The sequence below is a fragment of the Sceloporus occidentalis genome, unplaced genomic scaffold (assembly GCF_023333645.1).
Source record: "Sceloporus occidentalis isolate IW3139 unplaced genomic scaffold, rSceOcc1.0.p SCAF_2, whole genome shotgun sequence".
Taxonomy (NCBI): domain Eukaryota; kingdom Metazoa; phylum Chordata; class Lepidosauria; order Squamata; family Phrynosomatidae; genus Sceloporus; species Sceloporus occidentalis.
This window is the reverse complement of record NW_028316982.1, coordinates 270,796,647-270,817,777: the sequence shown is the minus strand read 5'-3', so window position 1 is coordinate 270,817,777 and position 21,131 is coordinate 270,796,647. Positions and strand designations below refer to the sequence as shown.

The window sequence follows — 21,131 nt, the reverse complement described above, 5'->3', positions numbered from 1 at the left end:
CCTCCTCCTCCTGCGAGGCAGCCAGGCCCAGGCCCCCGTCCGTCTGTTTCCTCCGGGCCCGACGAAGAAGGCAGCGCCTGAGGGAGAAGGAGGGCCAGGCCTGGGAGGAAGGAAGGAAGGAGGGAGAGGTAAGGAAGGGGCTGCCGTGGCCCTGGTTCTCTGAGGAGGCCGAGAGAGTGTGGCTTCGTTCTTGCCCAAAGGCCCAGCGTTGCCAGAACTGTCCACTAAAACCAGGGGCAGAATGTAGGACAAATCCGAGGCCAAAGTCAAGGACGGCTGCAGGACAAGATCAGCCCAAAGTGGAAGGTCCTCCATTTTTCTTCAGTGTCCGACATTTTGGGCTGAGTTTTGTCCTGGTCCCGAATTCGCCCTACATTCTGTCCCTGGTTTTAGTGGACAGTTCTGGCAGCCCTCGGCGAGGGCTCCGTGGATGGGCTGCGACTCAAGCCCTGGTCTCCGGAGCCCAAGAGCCAAAGCCCTCCTCCTCCTCCTCCAGGAGGCTGGCGCCTGCTTTACTCCCCATACAAACACAAGGAACAGAAGAGGGCTCCTCAGAAGCGGTGCCCCTGGACGGGTGAAGGTCCCTGGAGAGGTCCCAGGAAAGAAAGGGATGGGCACAAAGGTGGCCCCGGTCTTTGGCACACTGGGGCAACAGACAGCCAGTCCCCAGATCGGATAGACTAGGAAGCACCGCAAGAAAGAACCCTAAGATTTAAGATGTCTTTAAGTTTAAGTGGATTCAGACTGACAAGAGCCTGGGTGCACTAGAACTTCCAGAAGGCCTTCCCAAGGCCCCTCCGTTCTGCCCAGGGCTGCCCCCCACAGAAGCTCATGTCAGATACAGCCTGCCTCCCTCCCTCCTTTTGGGGCAGCAGATGGTGGAGAAGAGCCATTGCTCTGCTACCCTCGTCTTGACTATGGTTTCAGCCACTTCTGTCTTTCTCCATGCTCAGGGGGCTCCAACTGGAGATCTCAGGCTGAGCAGGGGCTGGATTTGGCGGCCCATGAGGCCCCTCCCTTCCAACTCGGCCATTCTCTCCCTAGAAGCTAAAATGACTAAACTGAGGCTCTTGTACTGTTAGAAGACTTGACTCACGGGAAAAGACAGTAATGCCAAAGAAGAGAAGGTGAAGAGGCAATATGATAGCCCTGTTGAACTATTTCAAGAGGTATCATATTGAGGAGGGAGCAAGAGACTAGCACCCAGAGCAATGGCTGCAAGCTCCAGGGAAAAGTCTGTTCAGCCGTGGAACAAATGTGGAATCTGGCCATCTTGTCCCAGGGAGTGCTTGGCTTGTGAGTTCCTGCCTGGCAGAAGGGGCTTGGTAGGTACTCTCTTCAGCCACAGTTATGTCGAAATATAAAGCTCCTTCCAGCTTCTTGATTGTTATCCTATCTCACTGTCCCTTCCAGATCCCTCAATATGTCCAGTGCCAACCCCTCTGGTCACAACTGGAGCCGGAAACCAAAAGCAGAGGAAGAAGAGGAAGACCCTTTTGACCGAATGATCGCCCGCACCGGCTGTGCCTCTTTCCACTACGCGGTGCAGGAGTGCATGGCTGAGCATCAGGACTGGCGGAAATGCCAGCAGCAAGTGCAGGGCTTCAAGGACTGCATGAGGGAATATCAGAAGCAGCAAGCGGAGGAGCACCAAAGGAGGCAGAAGCTGCACCAGGCCACCAGCTGAGAAGGCGGCAGCAAACTGGCAGAACAGGTGGTTCCTTCGCTGGGCAGAATCTCCAGGGAAAGCCAGGGCAGGAAAGAGATGAACTCTTTAGAAACATGCAACTGCTTCAAAGAGAGACCAGTGGAAACTGATCCTAGCAAAACATGCCCATTGCAAGGCCTTTTCCTGTAATCATGTCACTAAATTATATTTATTTTTAAAGAACAAATAGGATTTATTTTCCTGCTGAATCAATAATGAAATTGAAGTCTTTATACTGAAGATGACTCAGTATAAAGCAGCTTCCCAGTTCTGCTTTTCTGCCTGCTGTAGATGTGGGAATTACTTCTGGCCTGTTTTGGCTTTTTTCCAAAATAGGAAATGATTGGAAGGCCACTTTTAAAAGGCTATTTCCTGGGCCTTGCTACCTAGAGGCATCACTGGTGGGGTGCAAATTGTACCCAGGGGTTTCACCTGGTGGGATGGGCAGATCTGACCTCCCTTTTACGCTTCCCCAGCAACCATGCTAGATCCAGAACGGATCCTGGGGAGACTACACCACCATTCCCCATTTGCAGTTTGACAGTATGGCCAGCAAAAGAATAAAACCAACTCTTAGTTTCATTAACGGATACTTTAATATCATCCAGAGGCTTTGTCAGCATAGACTTCATGATCCTCCTTCATAGATGCCACAGAGAAGGAACAGTCTCCATTACTGCTGCCTTACAAAGGAGAAAATTCAGGTGCTAAACCTCGCAGCCTGGGACTTCAGCAGATCCCATCATTTACAGGTTCAAAATGGTGCATTTCGCCTTCAAGATGGTTTCGGCCTACGTTGCCGGCAGCTTCTCGGTCATCCTGTAAGCGAACCTCTGAACCGGGTCCAAGATGGCGAATGTTGTTCCGGTGGCCCAAATTTACTTCCGGAACAGCTCTGTCGCATGAATAGTACCTCACTAGCAGAGTGAGATAAACACAGATGAGAAGAACGGAGAGACCGATATAAAAAAATGGGGTCACATCTTGTGGGCACAGACAGAGAGTCTTGTAGCTAGAAGCAGGTCATTGCCCAGGAGGCAATACCTCCATTTCACCTCCAAGTCATGTCCTCAATCTCCGCTGTTCTTTGCCCTCTGAAATGCCGTTCGCAGACCCTGCGCTTATATCTCAGAGGCCTTATGACGACAGATTCACCTCTTAAAGACAGCTAGATAATGCCCCACTGTCAGCCAGTGGGCAAGAGAGCCCTCATGGAGCTGGGGTGTTAACTCATGTTGTGTGCAGCAGCTTGCCAAGAAACATTGGTCCAAAACACACTGCAGACATAATCTAGTTTGTCACTGCTTAAACTGCCCTGGCTCAATACTAGAGAATTCTGGGAAATGATTTTGTGAGACATTGAGCTTTCTCTGTCAAAGAGCTCTGGTGCCACTATAAACTACAGTTCCCAGGATTCTCTAGCATTTCACGGCTCCTTTTTGGAGCGCATCGTTGCTGGCACCGTGTGGTTGCCACAGCAACAGTATGGAGGTAAAGGAGCAGCCTCTGTCCACCACTTTCCCCCCATCTGTCCAGCCCCTCTGAATCAGTGGTCCCCAAACGGTGTCCTATAAGAGATTTTGGACTTCAGCTCCCAGAAGCCACAGCCATGTTGGCCAATAGTCAGAGATTCTGGGAGCTGAATTCCAAAATCCCTTAAAGAGCACAGTTTGGGGATCACTGTTGTAAATGGTGAGGAGTGCAAGTTACACATCATATATGTATGTACAGCTCTGATCATAACTCCGTAGAATGACTGATATGCATAAATATTTCCCAGTTCAGCTTCTCGTTTTTGTTTGTTTGTTTCAGAACAGTTACTTGAAGGTCTGTGACCGTTGTGTCTTGAGAGGCTGAAATGTTCTGCCACTGGTTCTGTTGCTGTTTTCACAACTGTGCTTGAAATACTTGTAAGGGTTTAATTTCTACGGCATCAGTGTGTCTGAGGAAGTGAACTGAAATCCATGAAAGCGCATGCTGTGTCTTAAAGGTGTTCAGCGGGCCCTTCGTATCTGCTGAGATTTGGTTCTAGGACCTCCCCCCCATGCATACCAGAATCCATTGATATTCAAGTCCCATTAAATACAGTGAGTAGTAAAATGGTGTCACTTAAGTAAAATGTCAAAATCAAGGTTTTGCTTGAATCCATGGATAAAGCAGGCCAAACTGTACAGAAGGGTGACGGTACTGTCCTCCTCCCAGGGATGCTTTGATTGTGAGTTCCTGCATGGCAGGAGGTTGGACTGGATGGCCCCTGTGGTCTCTTCGAATTCTATGATTCCCTTTCTTTTTTATGCTGAAGCAAACTAATATGGCTTTCCCTTTTCTGCATCAGCTACTCTGCTTTTACTATCCACCAGGTGGCACTGAAGTATGAACCAAGTAGGTGTAAATTACATGTGCATTCTGGCCCATGGACTCCCTTCTGACCAATGGTCCAAACCTCACTAGGTGAATTTTGCAAGTGGAACTCTGAATCAGTGCAGATGGTGATGGGAACAGCATTGGTTTAGTTGCAAGAAACAAACAGTCCCATTCCACAGGTTCAAAAAGTACTGCAAACAGTGCAGCACACCACAAAAAAAATTGCATGATTTATTGCAGAAACAAATTGGTTTATCTGCAAACACAGACAACTCTATCCATGGAAAGCTGGAAAGGAACCTGCCAGATCGAGCCAAACACTGCCACACAACGGATGTTCATCACAGCACAGCTCAGTTCATTTGGGCAAGCAGCTCTGCAAGTTGTGGACGATCCTTGAGTCGGCTCTTGAAGTCCTCCTCTGTATGCTGTGGGAGGAGGAAGAGCAGAACATTAAGAACAAGTCTTTCAGTACTTTCTGGTGTCAGCCCCTCTGTCTGGTTAAGGGTTCATTTCCCCCATATTATCCTATTCAGACATCCTGATAGGTGGCAGAGATACCAACGAATAGCCGTCATGCAAAGAATTATACCAGGCCAAAGAAATCCCCCACTAGATATTAAATATCTCCACATTTCACAAGCAACCAGGTACACACTCTTTCCGCCTCAGAGAAAGGCAAAGGCAAAAGCCCTTATGAATAAATCTTGCCAAGAAGCCCCTGTGATAGGATCACCTTTGGGTCACCATAAGTCAGAAACGACTTGAAGGCACACAACAGAACCCTAAGTTACTCATTAAGTAATTGAGGCTACATGCTGCAACTCTGTATAAGTCATTGCTTGTCTCTTCCCTCCTCTTTGTTGTTGTTGTGTGCCTTCAACTAGTTGCCAACTTACCAATGGTTTGCCATTGCCTTCCCCTCTTTACAAGGAGACAAATGTTACTGGTGAGCTTCAGACAGGGGCTGTAGTGTAATGGGCAGAAAAAGGCTCATCAGTGGAGAAGAGTTAAATGTTAACTATCTTTTCCAAGGTGTATCAGGAACACACAAAGTTAGGGAGAGGGTTCAACTCAGTACTGTGGAAACAACTGGTGAACAGCCTTATTGGAGGCTACTAGATCACCCACGGGTGCAGAGAAATGGAAAACATATTTGCTGTTATTTCTTTCCTGGTGGAAAAATGGGTTTCCTGATACTCAGGAATTGCAGTTGGGAAGGATAACAGACTGGAGAGAGCGTGTAGTTTCTTCCAATGTGTGTCAGGAAATTCTGCACAGTAATACAGCTGGGATTTTTGATTTGCACAAAAATTGTGGGATTTATGCGGAAACGTTTTTCATGCAAATGATTATTTGCACAACACCCTCGCTGCTTTCTGGAAGTTTCCTGTGATTTTATGTGTGTGTGTGTGCAAAAATGCTTTTTGTGCAAAAAACTTTGATGTAGATTTATCTCAAGTGTTTTTTGCATCAGAAAATCTTTTTTGCAACTACAACAAAAATTCATGCAAAAAACTTTCTAGTCACATTTTTTTGTACAAGATCAATTCCCACCACCACCAGAAAAAGTGAGGTAGCTATCTGAAAACAGTGCTTTTTGCTAACAACAACAACAAGTCTCTGCAGAAATGAGAACCTGGTCTGGCCCATTTTCTCCCTTAAATTCTTGTTCCAGGCAGCTCTTGCAAGGTAGCTAGCTACAGCCATACTCCCAAACAGCAACTCTAATGACCTTGCTTAGGTCAGTTGCTTTCTATCCTCTTGCCCAGTGCAGACATTTTTTCAATCCTTCTAGGTTCCTTGGATGGGCCTACAAGGTCTCTGTCTCATTTACAGCCCGCCTTTCTCTAAAGTCCTTCCTGCTTCTTCAGCCCTTGAGTCTTTCCCAGGTGTGGAGGCCCAGGTAAATATTTGTCATGCTCCCATGCAACTCAGTTCTGAACAACAATACTATAGAGAGATCTTATAGCACCTTCGAGATGAACTGATAGAAAGAAGTTGGCAGCATGAGCTTTTACACTTAAATCTACTTCTTCAGATGCATTTGGAAGTAGGAAGTAGATTTAAGTCTACAAAAGCTCATGCTGCCAACTTCTTTCAGTGATTTCAAAGGTGCTACAAGATATCACTATATACTGATTCTACATACTAACATCACTATATTTTTGAATAATAACAGTTGTTATTATTACTGTATAGTTTTTTGTAGGTTTTTCGGGTTATGTGGTTCAGGTTCTAGAAGAGATCATTCCTGATGTTTCGCCGGCAGCAGCGGCTGACATCTTCAGAGAATGCTGGAACTTCCTTCTGTGAAGTTACCAGCCACAGCTGATGGCGAAACATCAGGAATAAACTCTTCTAGAACACAGCCACATAGCCAAAAAACCCCACAAAAAACTATGGATACCACCCATAGCTCAACATGAATGCTTCAATAAGAATTGACATACCTCTTTCACTAACAGGTGTACTCCTTCAGGCTGATTATTCTGAATGATCTCCAAGAGAACAGGAGCAAATGTGGCACTCAAACCGTGAATCTACGTTTTGGGGAGGAGAGAAAATATGAGTGATTGATCAACTGGAGAGGGAATAGTACAAACAAAAATGTAAAACTGCACCCATCGTTGCTTGCAATGAATCCATTTCCAACAGGAGCTAATGGCACTAACTGCAATCAGCTCTCCATGTTTGTGGATTTGACTTTTGCCGATTTGATTGTTCATGGATTTTACCAATACATTCTTTCTAGGGATCTCTAGTTCTTCCAGCACAACTCTATGGTTAACATCCCTCAGAGGTTGCACTGGAGGATCCAGAGATTCTTAGAGAGAACACTTCTCCAGGCATTTGTACATCCTCCAGAACAATTCCATGGTCAGTGTCTGGTGGATGCTGACAACAAAGTTCTACTGGAGAACTCAGAGATTCCTAAAGAGGCATTCTCTCAGGTAAAATACATTGTGATTTTTTTTATTTGTGATTTTCCCCCCACTTTCATCCCTAGCCCCAGTGAATGTGGAAGGCCCAATGAACACTATTGTGGCTTACCAAAAATAAAAAAGTCATAAAAAAGGAATTAAAACTCTTTTCAAAATCTCACTGGGGTGGAAGGCAGGTGAGAAAATATTTGTGCAATTATTTAGGCAAGAGTGACCTGAATGAAAACCTGCATCTCAGCTGAACACGCACACACACACACACACACCCTGGTTGTCACAGTGTTATTTGAACAAAGGGAAAGAGAGACAGGCAAGACCTCCTCCTCTTTACCTGAACTACACGCTGGTGGGTGGTAAGAACGGCATCCAGCTGCATCTTGGAACCTTGCTCTTGCACCAGCATCACCTCTGTGGTCTTTGTGGGCATGGCATAGCTGTGGAAAAACAAATCAGGCATCAGCATTTCAGAAATGCTGGTGGGGTGAAGGGGTAGCATTTCCACACCACTCAGCAAAAAAGGGGATGAACTTTCAGCCTAGGGAGCAAGGCTGAGGGAGTCTTTGCAGCAAATTAGCCTTGCAAACAAGATGAGGTGCCTTGGTTCAATGGAGCAAAGCCTTCTGTGCTAATGAGGCCTGATTGTACTGAATTCTGCCTTGTGTGACTGCAAAGGCGTGGGCAGGGAGGAAAATCTGCTTTTGAGATGCTAAAGGAGGTGGGGATTAGCAACACGTATTTCATAGAATCGTAAGAGTTGGAAGAGACCTCAAGGGCCTTTATAGACCTCATCCCAAAGCTTCAAGCTGAGTAACAACACAACAAACTAATGTGGCAGTTGGAGATTTCTCTTTAACATAGCCAGGGTGTTCGTGAAGAAAGCTGACAGGAAAACAATCAACTCATTTGAAATGTTGTGCTGGAAGAGAGTTCTACTAGAAGACAAATAAAAAGGTCCAAGAGCAAATCAACCCTAGAAGCCATGAGGACTTAACTCAGGCTGTTGTACTTTGGACATACCATGAGAAGAAGACATCTCCTTTAAATCTTGTTGGTGTTTGTGGCATTAAATAATGTAGTATCTTGGGAGAAGAATCTTGCTGTTGACCCTGAAATTGTGCTGGAGGGCCTATAGATGCCTAGAGAAGTGTTCTCCCTAGGAATCTCTAGGTCCTTCAGCATGACTTTTGGCAGAAGTTGGCAACAGAATCACACCGGAGGACCTAGAGATTCCTAGAGAGAACATATTAACCAAATCCACAAAGGTCAAAAGTGTAAATCTGGAGGGCTGACTGTATTCTTCCCTGCCTATCTTTCTGCCTATTTTTGTTTAATGTTTTAACAGTAAACACTTAATGCTTAATGTTTTTAATGTTTTTATACTATTACTGTTTAATTCTGTTTTAGTACTGGGAATTGGGGGGGGGGGGTGTAGGTCTAGGCCATGTTTGATTTTTTAACTCTATTGTAATTTGATGTATTTTACTGTTGTAACCCACTCGGATTCTTTGTGATTGGGCGGGCTAGAAATAAATCATCATCATCATCATCATCATCATCATCATTATTATTATTTGGTTATGCAACTTGCAGTTCTCTTAATAAAGAGGCCAAACATCCCATTCAGGAGTCCAATGGGTTATATCAAAATCCATAATTTTTGCCCCCAAACCTGTTCTTGACTTATACATAAGGTCACTTATAGTCGAGTATACATGGTATTATGCTCATAGTGGACCCTCCACATTCACTTAGATTAGGAGTACAGGATTCCCTGAAAGTGGGAAAACCGCAAATTAAAAAAGAACACCTCTCTAGGAATCTCTAGGTCCTCCAGCATGACTTTTGGCAGCCTTTCCTGAATAGTTCTCCAGCTATCAGAAAGAAAATCTAATTGCTGACCTCTGACTTCACCACAGTTGTTGTATTGTTTTTAAGTATGTTTTATGTTTTAAATTCTACATTAATTGTATTTTAAGGGGGGGGGGGAGTTGAGGGTTCGGACTGTATATTTTAATCTTATAAGTCACCCCGATTGCATTTTGTAGAGAGGTGGGATATAAATAAATTTTATTATTATTATTAAGTTGGCAACAGAATCACACTGGAGGATCTAGAGATTCCTCGAGGGATCATATTAATCAAATCCACAAAAGTCAAAAGTGCAGATGTGGAGGGCTGACTGCATTTGGTTATGCACTTTGCAGTCCTCTTAATAAAGAGGCCAAACATCCCATTCAGGAGTCCAGCTCCTCCTGAACTGGACTTTATCCAGACTTTATCTGATACGTTTCTAAAACTCATTCAAACTCAGTTCTTTAAGGTTGCTTTGTCCTATTTTTAGGAGTTTCTCCTTAAGGTAGAACAAAGCCATATTGCTTGCCTGCCTGCTCTGATCTCAACACAGTTTCTGGGATTTTCAAAGAACCCAGGTTAGGAAGAGAATCAGGCTGGAGAGAATGAGCGGAGACCTCGTCTCTGAACGCAATATGAAGAAAAGAGACCAAAATTCAAAAAGAGTGTGAAAGCTGAGCACACATTTCTTGTCTTTTTTCAGATGTTCAGAATAGTAAGCAGAGGTCAGATACAAGAAAGTGTTGGGTTGTGGTTTTTTTTTAAAGAAAAGGATTTAAAGACAATGGAACAGCAAGATTCCTCTCCCAAGATAATACATTATTTTGTGCCACAAACGCAAACAAGATTTAAAGGAGCTAAAGTTTTTAAACAGACGTTGGATGGAGACCTCTCAAGAGGGCTTTAGTTGTGCCTTCCTACATGGCAAGAGAATGGACTGGATGGCCCTTGTGGTCTCTTCCAGGTGTATGATTTCGTGAACCTATTTGGAGGTGGGGGAATTCAATACCTTGCATAGTCCTTTTAAAGTCTGCACTACAACCCAGACTGGTTTTGCCATTCTCCCCATGACAAGAGCCACTGGCTGCCACTGAATGTATTTGAGGATCATAGTCTATGGCAAAGATACAGTGTCCAACATTTTTGGCCCTGAGGGCCACACTCCAAATCTTGGGAAAGTCTGCATGTGGAACCCTATGCTCTTTCACCTATTCCCTCACACCAATACACATTCATTCTCTTTGTCTGACTCACACACATTATTTACTCCCTGCAATCTACAGGTTATAGGGTGGCTAAAACTTACTTTCCCACCCACTGAAATCCAAGGTTTGATGGGCAAGGATATAGAACTTCCTCCCATCTTTTAGTAAACGCCCCTCAAATACTGCATTTACTTTGTTATCACTCTGTGTGTGTGTGTATCCAAGGTCCAAAAAAAACCAAACACCAACCCCTGCAGAAATTATCCAGTTTGAGACCCCTTTAATTTTTTCCCTATGTTGCATACTGAGGTATCAAGTACCTCCTTATGTATAACCCCCCACCTATACCAACATAAAGCTACAAAAGGATTCTATTCCAAAAGTACAGACCTCCTGCCCTGACAAACAGTACCCTACCTCTCCTCTACTTTGACGGACAGCCGATTGCAGAGTTTGTGGACGTACTGAGCATAGTGCTCCACCAAGGTCATGTCGTAGCCAGTCATCACTATGTTCAAGACCCCATATTCATGTTCTGTCCCAGGGTCAATTTCTTTCATTTGCAGACGTTCCCTTTTCTTCTTGGGAGCCTGTACAAAAAGAAATAAGTTTCTCTTAAAATGCTGCTGGGAGTATCCAAACCTGCAAAAGCTCAGAATGTAACAGTAAGTGTGTGAAGCCACAGTTCAGACATTAAGCTATAGCTGATACATCTTGACCCCGAATAGTAAAGGCAGGGGCCGCACGTACTCCAAATTGGGGGACCAGAGGTAGAGTACATTAAGGCATCAGTTGGAGAGAAGAGAGAAATTCAGTTTTTTCTGACCCACATGCAACAAGATGCATCAGTTGCATTTCCAACCTGTGCTCCAAGGAGCCCTTAGGGCTCCGTGTAAACTTCCCAGGTGCTCTGTGGCTACTTCAGGAAAATGAAAGAAATAAAAACTGAATGAAATTAAAGAATAAGAATATACTCTTATATATACTCCTAAACACCATTAACTTGTAAGACGTAGGGTAGGCCTCTTAGGGGCTCCGCCATAGAAGTAAGGGCTCCATGAGTAGAAATGAGCTGTATCAGATCCAGAATGAGCTTCTGAATCTTTTGCAAGTATCACAAGCAATTATAGGAGTATCACTAGCCTCCCTATGGATAATTTGTGCACTGGCTAACTGTGGGCATTTTTTCTGACACACTATCTTTTTTATCCAGGGAGCCCTGGTGGTGTGGTGGTTAAATGCCAGTCCTGCAGCCACAAGGTTGTGAGTTCAATCCCGGGGCTCCATGGTTGACTCAGCCTTCCATCCTTTTGTAGGCTGGTAAAATGAGTACCCAGCTAGTTGGGGATTCACAGATTGTAAACTGCTTAGAGAGTGCTGAGTTCACTGAGAAGCCATATAGAAAGGTACATGCTATTGCTATCCCACAATGTAACCCAACACCCATGCTCATACATTATACGCCAGGGAGAATAAAGCATGGCTTGTTGGCCATATGTAACCACCCCCTATACTTTTTTGTAAGCCAATTAAGTGCTCCCAGCCACATTTATTTTACACAAAACCCTACCTATGCCCTCAAGGAGCTGGCTACTTAAGACACAGAAAAGTTTCTTCATAAAACTGTTAATGACATCCAATTTGCTTCCTAGTTCCATGCCTTAACTTAACGTAGCCTGATGTGTGTGCGTGTGAAAAACATGGAGAAATTATCCCCACAACCATCTAGAGCAGCGGTTCTCAAACTTTGGTCCTCCAGATGTTCAGCTCCCAGAATTCCTGACTGTTGGCCATGCTGGGTGGGGTTTCGGGGAGTTGAAGACCAAAACACCTGGAGGACCAATATTTGGGACACTACTCTAGAAGACAGGTAAAAATATTATTTTTAAAAATTCAAAAAGTGATGGATAGAGAAGTATGTAGCTCATGGAGGTCTGGTGAGGGGTGTGCAGACTTTGGACTCTACATTATCGCTTAGTGGGATACAGATAAGCAGAAATAGCTGTGGAGAGCTTTAGGTTCATGTGTGCCACTCTGCTCAGTCATGCATGGCTTTAGCCAGTTGCTACAGACATCCTTCTGCAAAGCAACATTCCAAGGCTTGGCTGGGGATTGAGATTGGGACATTTTGCATGCAAACAGTGTGCTTTACCAGTGAGCTATGACCCTTTCTCACAGCATGGTCTCTGTCATCTTAATAATTCAACCCTTGGTTTGCTCCAAACTGCAGTTTTTGTGTTGCATCCAACAGGCCGTGACCCAACTCAGGTTTCCAACTACAAAAGCCTTTCACTTCTCGAAGACCCAACTCACCCATTTCCAAGTGGGGTGGAAAGGAATTGACTTAGCAGACCTAAAAAGAAAAAAACAAACACTCTCCTCCCAGAAGATTCTTGACAAGCTAGGATAAACGGCTCCTATTTCAACTTTTGCCTTCAAGGCACCTTGCCCAGATGAATTATTGATTCATTATCTTTCCAAATTAAAAAGGCCTCCTTTCAGAAAGCTAGATCTCTGGAAACATTTTGGGGTGGCTTTTCTCTTACTGCTGCTGAGCAACAGCAAGAGATTCAATTCAGGCAGCTTGAAATGGTTTTAACCCAGTACACAAAGCAAAAATAAGACAGGTCCTGAAACTGAGAGGGAAATGATAGCTAACTCAGGGCCTAAAATACTACTTTACCGAATGGGTCTTATGCAAAAATCTTATGTCTTGTAATCTTATTTAGAGGGAAAATCTTATTTCTGTTCCCAGCCTGCCCCATTTGCTGTATTTCACTGGCAAATTATTATAATGAACATTATTATGGTTTATGTATGCAAAATATCACAGGGGAATACTGTTACAATTCAACAAAACAAACAACTCAGGGTGGAAAGGAATGGTGAAACAATAGACAACATTTGTTTTAAGAATCTGTAACAACTACCATAGCTAAAACAAGTGAAAACAAATGTGTGTGAAGTCTATACCTTTTCTTGATTTGATTATTATCATCTTTAAAATATTATAACTTCTTTGTCTTTTAATATTATACCTTTTTGTGCTTTTATTTGTACTTATTGTTTTTTTCCACCTTTTTGTGAGCTGCTTTGAACCCCACTTTTGTGAGAAGGGTGGGTTATAAATCAAACCAACCAACCAACCATTTTAGACTGTAAAAGTAACTTAGAGTAACCAGGTATTCCTGCACTACCTCTTTATCTAATCTGTGCTGCATTTTTCTTGTTGCATCACCAGCTCCATTTCCCCCAATTTGAGCACTGTTCTCCTTTCCAGAGAAGACCAAAGCAAAGACGTTGTTGAGTAGTTCTGCCTTTTCTCCATCCCCTCCTAACATTTTGCCAACTTCTACAGAATCTTCAGAATCTCTCATGCTGATGAGAATCCACCTAATGATGTCCTTCCCTGACACTGTCTCTGGAAATTCAGCCTTAAGAAACTGTAAAATGAATAGTGCTTAATATTTGAAAACACTTACCTCTGCCAGGAGCAGATGTCTAAATCGGCCAATGCCATGGGTCGGCTGGGATCTGTAGTTCCTGTGGCAGTTCAGCAGTGAGCATCCTTTGAGAAACAGAAGAAGCTCACTGAAAGCTCCCTAAACTCCCCTCTCTGCTGTGAAGCTAGAACAACAGAGTCTTAGGCACCTGCCAGTCTTCAAAGAAATACAGCTAAATACCAAAACACACTGCAGAAATAATCCAGTTTGACACCACTTTAACTGCCCTGGCTAAATGCTAGGGAATTCTGGGAATTCATTTGAAACATTTCACCTTCTCTCTCAGAGAGCTCTGGTGCCACAATAAACTACAATTGCCAGGATTCCCTAGCACTGAGACAGGGCAGTTAAAGCAGTGCCAAACTGGATTATTTCTGCAGTGTGGATTGGACAAAAGTTACACTGCTTTATATGCCAATTTGACTTATACCCTGCCTTTCGCCCAGAAACAGGACTCAAGATGGGTCATAAAAAGATTAAAAAGCAGTATACATGAAACGTTAGCATAAAGGCAATCAAGTTATCATATTAAAATTTTTAGATAACCCCCCAACACCCTAAAGGCCCGTCCCTCTGCAGAGGAAAGTTCCCCTACATACAAGAAAAAGTCTTTGCTTTGGAGAAAGAATTAAAGTGGCTTTTCATCTGCTAATCCCCAGAAGTATTTGCATCTCTGTTATTTGTGTATCCTGGTGTTTGGGAAATTCCTCCAAAAGAACTATCTGGCACGGTAAAGGTTACACAGCATTATTTTGCCTCCCTTAAAGAATGGTGTATATGACCAATTGATGCCTAGACACCAAGTTTGATTTCTATCCCGCTCATCAGCTTGAACGAATTTTCTAAACATATGCGCTCTGCGGTAGTAATTTGGCAACCTTGGCAAACTATATTAGGATGTAAGGACTCGGGGCTCCCATTTTGTTCAGATTCTGGCCTGTCAAGGTGGGAGACAAGTGTATTTTTTTCTCAAAATAATGTTGGATCCTTGATTTGCCAGGCCTGGTCTTCTACGTTCTAAGTTCCCTTTACTCTGTTGATGGAGGGCAGTCCACCTTCCCTTGGCAGGAAAGGTGGACGCTTGGAGCTACCACTGAGAAGACGTTCTTTCACATCTCCACTAGACATGCCTCTGAGGGTGTCAGAAGCAAGACAAAGTCTTCCCCTGAAGATCTCAGAGCCTCAGGAGACTTGTATGGAAGACTACAGTCCTTCGGATAGGGCATTTAAATGTTTAGGCTACTCTCCTACTGCTTTTCCAGCGGTCCTCTCAAGAACTCCAGGGCTCCTTACTCAAAATATCACTGATGTCAATAAACAACCCTGATAAATAGCCTGAGCATCACTTTCTACCTTCCACTCTTCAACAGGTGGCAGATCAACCATAGTTCCCACTGGGTAACAGCAAGAGCCAACAGCTTTGCTCATATTATCCATAAACCTGACAGTCCCCATGTCACAGGAATGGGCAACTGTGATGGGTCTTGGGTCCAATTGTCTGTCCCCAGGGAACAAACTGACTGTCAAAAATGTTCAACTCTATCCCCAAACAAAATTAAAAAGTGGTCAAAGTTCACTCATTTTTAAAAAATAAGGACCCCTCCCCCCATTTTTAAATAGTACAAGGGATCCATATTTAAAGTGTGAATTGTAATTCCTAGAGGCTTTGAAGACAAGAAATTCCCTCCCTCCAGGAGAAAGGGTGGGGAAAATGCTGATTCCAGCAGCCTGGGGACAAGTTACACACAATAACAACTTTTCTTCCACATAGCAACACAGAGTAGAGCATCCCAGGCTTCCAGGACTAAAGGCAATGTTCCTTCTTATGGCAATGCTGGTAGCATTTGCTTTAAGGGTGGGAGGGAGGGAACACTTACCTACAGAACAGATGGTGCTCCTTCTAGATGCCTTTAAGACGAGCCTAATATGGGGGAAAAAAAGAAAGCTGATCATTGTGACTGGATGATTCTTCCACCTCCAGTGTATTTCAACACCATCTGAAGTATACCTATAATGATTAGATCTCATGCTGGCTCCCTTGGCAGCCTTGCACAGGCAATTTTGGAGTTAGTTGCAAGCGACAGAAGAAGCCACAAAGCAAAAAGCATTCATAAGAGAAAGCCTTTGGTTGCAATTCCAAATACGCTGAGTTAGAAGTATGTCCGATTAATCAGAGCCAATTTAATTCCAAAGAAACCAGAAGGGGATTGTTTTATTTTCTCTGGTACCATACTGATGTGAAGCCTAAATACCCTAAGGCACCAGATCCTTTTTAATTTTGAAAGCTAAGCAGGGTCAGGCCTAGTTAGTACTTAGATAAGGGGCCACCAAGGAATATCAAGAGGTTCTTAAGTTGTCTTCTGTGGGGGACCAGCCAGGATTTTCCCTCCAGTGTACCAGAGACCAGAAGCATACTTAGGCCCATCCACTACAACTGTTTCTTTCTTTCATGGAAGCTCACCACAGACTAGCAATCATTGGTTCATGGATCAATACTGAACCTTGGACCACCACTTTGAGACACACTGCTATGAGATATATTTTCAAAAGAAGCAATGGCAAACCATCTTTCAGCATTCCTTGTCTTCGAAAACTCTAGGAAATTCATAGAACCACATATAAACACACACATCCATACATACACACACACACCCCATACTAACTACAGCAATGAAAGAAGACTGCAGTGTGAACATCTCCAAAACCAGGTTACAGTCCCTGATCTCTTGGAAGTCTTTTATTCCTACCATTCCATCAATGATAATGAATTTACTCAGGAGTAAAGGGTATCATATTTGCTTAAACTTCAGTCATCTTACCTGATAAGCACAGACATCTCCCTTAAAAAAGGTTCCTTTCCCAACCACAGTGCCTAGTAAAATAAGAAAAAAAAATTAAAATCTAAAACTTGTGAAAGATTGCGGTGACTTTTCCAAGGCTCTGGGTTGCTCTTTGGCAGTTCATTCTGGCTCATGCTTCCCACTTTGAACCTGCAAACATGCAAGCCATCAGCAAACCTCTCTAAACTGTTTTCAGAAACCCTAAAGGCTGGTGTTTGTAAAAGAACAACAAGAAGACAGATGACTGCAATTTCTTTTCCCACATACTCCATCACTTGTACTCTTGTAGTTCAAGAACAATACTCAGGTGGACTGGGAACAGAAACCATTAGGCTGCACCAAAGCTAGGAAACATTACTTTTTGGATGACAAATTCCAGAATCCCCCAGCCAGCATGGCCTCCAGCTTAAAACACTGATTTTTCAAAATGTAATAAACTCATTTTTGATGCCTTCAGCTCATGATGATACATATATAAGTCAATTTATATGCCAGGCTCTCCTTTAGGTTTCAATTATTGTAAAGGGAAGAGTAGATCTGGAAAAGCATATTGAAAGGGGCTGTCTAAAGCTAGCTACCAGGGTATGGTGTACTTTAAATCTTAAGCAGGTGGTATTTGCTAGTTTGTGAATTAAATTACAACAGAGGGATGTGCCAATAGGTTCATAAAACCCTAAATAACAAACAAGAAAACGTACACAGAGAAATAATTACAGTAAAATACTTGAAATGGTATCATTCAGTTAAAATGCACTGACAACAAGACAAAGAAAAGAAAGCATTCACAAAACCATAGAATCATAGAATCATAGAGTTGGAAGAGACCACAAGGGCCATCCAGTCCAACCCCCTGCCATGCAGGAAATCCAAATCAAAGCATCCCTGACAGATGGCCATCCAGCCTCCGTTTGAAGACCTCCAAGGAGGGGGGTCCTCCACTACACTCCGAGGAAGTGTGTTCCACTGTCGAACAGCCCTTACTGTCAGGAAGTTCCTCCTAATGTTGAGGTGGAATCTCTTTTCCTGGAGCTTGCATCCATTGCTGTAAACCGCCCGGATTGGTTCGCCACAGGGCGGTATATAAATAAAAATTTATTATTATTATTATATTGTTCCAGGTCCTGTTCTCTGGAGCAGCAGAAAACAAGCTGGCTCCCTCCTCAATATGACATCCTTTCAAATATTTAAACAGGGCTATCATATCACCTCTTAACCTTCTCTTCTCCAGGCTAAATATCCCTAGCTCCCTAAGTCGTTCCTCATAAGGCAAGGTTTCCAGACCCTTCACCATTTTAGTCGCCCTCCTTTGGAGACATGGCTCCAGTTTCTGAATGTCCTTTTTGAATTGTGGTGCCCAGAACTGGACACAATATTCCAGGTGGGGCCTGACCAGAGCAGAATACACTTCTCTTGATCTAGACACTATACTTTTATTGATGCAGCCTAAAATTGGAGTGTAGTGGAGTCTCCTTGGAGTGTAGTGGAGTCTCCTTCCTTGGAGGTCTTTAAACAGAGGCTCGATGGCCATCTGTCGGAGATGATTTGATTTGGATTTCCTGCATGGCAGGGGGTTGAACTAGATGGCCCTTGCGGTCTCTTCCAACTCTATTATTCCATGATTCTATGAAATAGTTTGCCTGGTCTGTCAGAGCTCTGGTCCGTCGCCAAGCTACAAATCCCAGGATTCTGTAGAACAGGGCCATGGCAGTTAAGGTGTGTCAGATTGCTTTAATTCTGCAGTGTGGATATATACCCAGTCTGGTGTATTAAAACCTTATCAGGTGGCTTATAGACCCCATGAGGGTCAGACACTAATGTACAATGCATCAGAAGTTTTTGAGGAATTTCTTCTTCACAGGGTGCAGTATGAAATGCTCCTATTGTATCATAGAATCATAGAGTTGGGAAAGACCCCAAAGGTCATCCAGTTCAACCCCCTACCATGCAGAAACACAGAATCAAAGCATCCCTGACAAATGGCCATCCAGCCTCTGTTTAAAAACCTACAAAGAAGGAGACTCCACCAAAATCTCCAAGGGAGTGTGTTCCAATGTCAAACAGCTCTTACCATCAGGACGTTCTTCCTAACGTTGGGCTGGAATCTCTTTTCCTGTAGCTTTCATCCATTGTTCCATGTCCTAGTCTCTGGAGCAGCAGAAAAGAAGCTTGCTCCATTATCTATATGACACTCCTACAGATATTTAAATATGATTGTCATATCTCCTCATTTTCTCTTCTCCAGGCTAAACATACCCAGGTCCCTAAGCTACTTCTCATAGAACTTGGTTTCCTGATCTTTGACCATCTTGGTCCTCCTCCTCTGAACGCATTCCAACTTGTTGGTATCCTTCTTGGACTGTATTGCCCAGAACTGAAATATAAAATCATAGAGTTGGAAGAGACCCCCAAGGGCCATCAAGTCTAACATCTTGCCATGCAGAAAGACACAACGAAAGGACTACCCACAGATGGCCATCCAGCCTCTATTTAAAAACTTCCAAATAAAGACACTCCACTACTCTCAGAGGCAGCAGCGTCTTCCACAGTAGAACAAGTCTTACTGTCAGGAAGTTCTTCCTAATGCTGAGGTAGAATCTCCTTTCCTGTAGTTTGAATCCACTGCTCTGGGACCTATTCCCTAGAGCAGCAGAAAACAAGCTTGAGGATATCCTGTTCTATCCTCCCAGCTGCCAAACAACCAGTCAGAACTCCAGGGTCACTGGGAACTCCAGTCTTACTGGGTGGCTTTGGAGTGTGCTTAGCTGATATTCTATTGGGTTGCAGAGGAGAGAAAAAGGAAGGAAACCAGGGCTGTTGATCAGCTCTGCTGGAAGATGAAGAATCTGCCTTCAGCTGTTTCTCAACATTGAGCATCAGCAACCAATCCATCAGGCACTCTGAACTGTTTCCATCCTACTTTGACTTTAAAGACCTGGTAGCAGTCTTTCTTTTTCCTCCTTTTGTGTCTTACAGACAGTAAGCCTTAGCATAAGGATTCCTGTGGTTTTTACTTCCCTGGGAGACTTTTTGGCTCACAAGCAGGGTATCTTTAAGTAACCATACAAACATCATCATCATGATTTGCCACGATTTGCAAGAATACATCAAAACACACCTATGGGGAGCAGATGTATCCGAAACCTTGTCCACTAAAGACAGACCATGCATGGCATCTATGTAGGGTTGCCAAAATTCTCTACCACAAACCGGGACAAAATGTAGGACAAAATGTAGACCAAAATGCAGGAGAATTGTAGGATAAAATTTAGCCCAAAATGTAAGGCATTTGAGAAAAATGGAGGGCCTTAAATGTCCTACATTTTGGGCTAAATTTTGTCCTACATTTTGTCCTGGTTTGTGGTAGAGAATTTGGCAACCCTACATCTATGGAATGCTGATTATTAATTATAGAAGAAAACTTGGAAGGGTTGTGGCAGAATGGAGTATCATGGAGAAGAGCAAGTGAAACTGGATTATTTCTGCAGTGTGTTTTGGACCTAAATCTGGACAGCAGTGAGCAGGAAAATATGCCGCCATATTTTGTTACAATCTCTTGTGACAGGTTTATCCGGATGAATTTTAAACTGAGAATTTGAAATGATGGATTTGAAATGTGGATTGTTTTAATATGCGTGTATATCTTATTTGTCCTTTTAAACTGATGTGTGTTTTAACTGATGCCTTGGTGTCCAATTTGTTTTACTTCTGCAGCGTGGAAGCATTCTAGGACTTTGGAGACCTGGGTCCCAAGTCCCTGTTCTGCCATTAAAACCCACAGTCTCTCAGCCTCAGAGGATGGTAAAGACAAAGGGACACTCCCTCTGAAGAAGAATGGCACAAAAATGATGATAATAATAATAATAATAATAATAATCCTGCAATAGGGTCGTCTTAAGTCAGAAACGACTTGAAGGCACACAATATTACTATTATTATTATTAATTAATAACTAATAATATTAATTACATTAATTATATTAATAATATATTATTAATAATAATAATTTGATATTGTTCTATTACAAAATGTTATATTTATATTATATATTATAATATATATTATTTTTCTATTTATTTATTTATAGTATTTATACCCCGCTCTTCAATAATAATGAACAATAATATATTAAATAATATATATGCTGTTATACATACTATATACGCTATTGTTATAATAAATAAATGTTTTATTATTATTATTATTATTATTACAAAACATAAAACACAGGGAGCAAAGGATCATGGGGAGGGGAAGGCAAATGATGCAATAAAAGAGGGCACCTGGCCTCCCTTCTCGTCCCTCCGCCCCTCAAAGCGTACATACTTTGCCCAGCGGTGCAGCCATGCTCTTCGGCAACCTTCAGTCCACAATAACAGCGAGGGACAGGGGAAAAACGCAAGTCCGTGCTCATATAGGTCCCCCATGGCCTTCCGGTCCGACAGCAAAATGAGTCCCCTTGGCTCCCTGCTCCGCGCACAAAGAGTTCCGCCACATTTCTCCATCCGCCTCAGTAGCTTTCTAACGGAACTGGTAAACTAAGGCTGAGGTAAAGAGCCGCCCGCCAATCAGCAACGACTTCGTCCCAGAGGGTGCTCTGATTGGTTAAGGCTCTGGGAAGGAGGCGTGGCCTCCTTATAAGAGCCCTGTCACACACTACAACACACACTATGCTACACAGTATAATATATATACATAATATAATATAATATAATATA

At 43.2% G+C, this 21,131-nt stretch overlaps 2 protein-coding genes across 6 annotated transcripts; one reads left to right on the top strand and one right to left on the bottom strand.

Annotated features, from left to right (window-relative positions):
- COA4 (cytochrome c oxidase assembly factor 4 homolog) lies at nucleotides 1-1,895 on the top strand. 2 transcript variants are annotated; one of them, XM_089513059.1, is made up of 2 exons: nucleotides 1-128; nucleotides 1,414-1,895. In XM_089513059.1, the coding sequence occupies exon 2, from the start codon at nucleotides 1,424-1,426 to the stop codon at nucleotides 1,685-1,687; it is 264 nt and encodes an 87-aa protein (XP_089369185.1). In that variant the 5' UTR covers nucleotides 1-128; nucleotides 1,414-1,423; the 3' UTR covers nucleotides 1,688-1,895. The 2 variants fall into 2 exon arrangements, with proteins under 2 accessions (XP_089369185.1, XP_089369184.1); XM_089513058.1 differs by lacking the exon at nucleotides 1-128 and adding an exon at nucleotides 918-1,325.
- A 2,357-nt stretch (nucleotides 1,896-4,252) lies between these two features.
- MRPL48 (mitochondrial ribosomal protein L48) lies at nucleotides 4,253-20,909 on the bottom strand. 4 transcript variants are annotated; one of them, XM_089513057.1, is made up of 9 exons: nucleotides 20,740-20,811; nucleotides 18,485-18,787; nucleotides 16,396-16,448; nucleotides 15,454-15,497; nucleotides 13,556-13,641; nucleotides 10,491-10,663; nucleotides 7,349-7,451; nucleotides 6,526-6,615; nucleotides 4,253-4,500 (listed from the first exon to the last, which is right to left on the bottom strand). In XM_089513057.1, the coding sequence occupies exons 2-9, from the start codon at nucleotides 18,485-18,487 to the stop codon at nucleotides 4,426-4,428; spliced, it is 627 nt and encodes a 208-aa protein (XP_089369183.1). In that variant the 5' UTR covers nucleotides 18,488-18,787; nucleotides 20,740-20,811; the 3' UTR covers nucleotides 4,253-4,425. The 4 variants fall into 4 exon arrangements, with proteins under 4 accessions (XP_089369183.1, XP_089369182.1, XP_089369179.1 ...); XM_089513056.1 differs by lacking the exon at nucleotides 18,485-18,787 and having other exon boundaries at nucleotides 20,740-20,840; XM_089513053.1 differs by lacking the exons at nucleotides 18,485-18,787; nucleotides 20,740-20,811 and adding an exon at nucleotides 20,697-20,714.
- Between the last annotated feature and the right edge of the window lie 222 nt (nucleotides 20,910-21,131).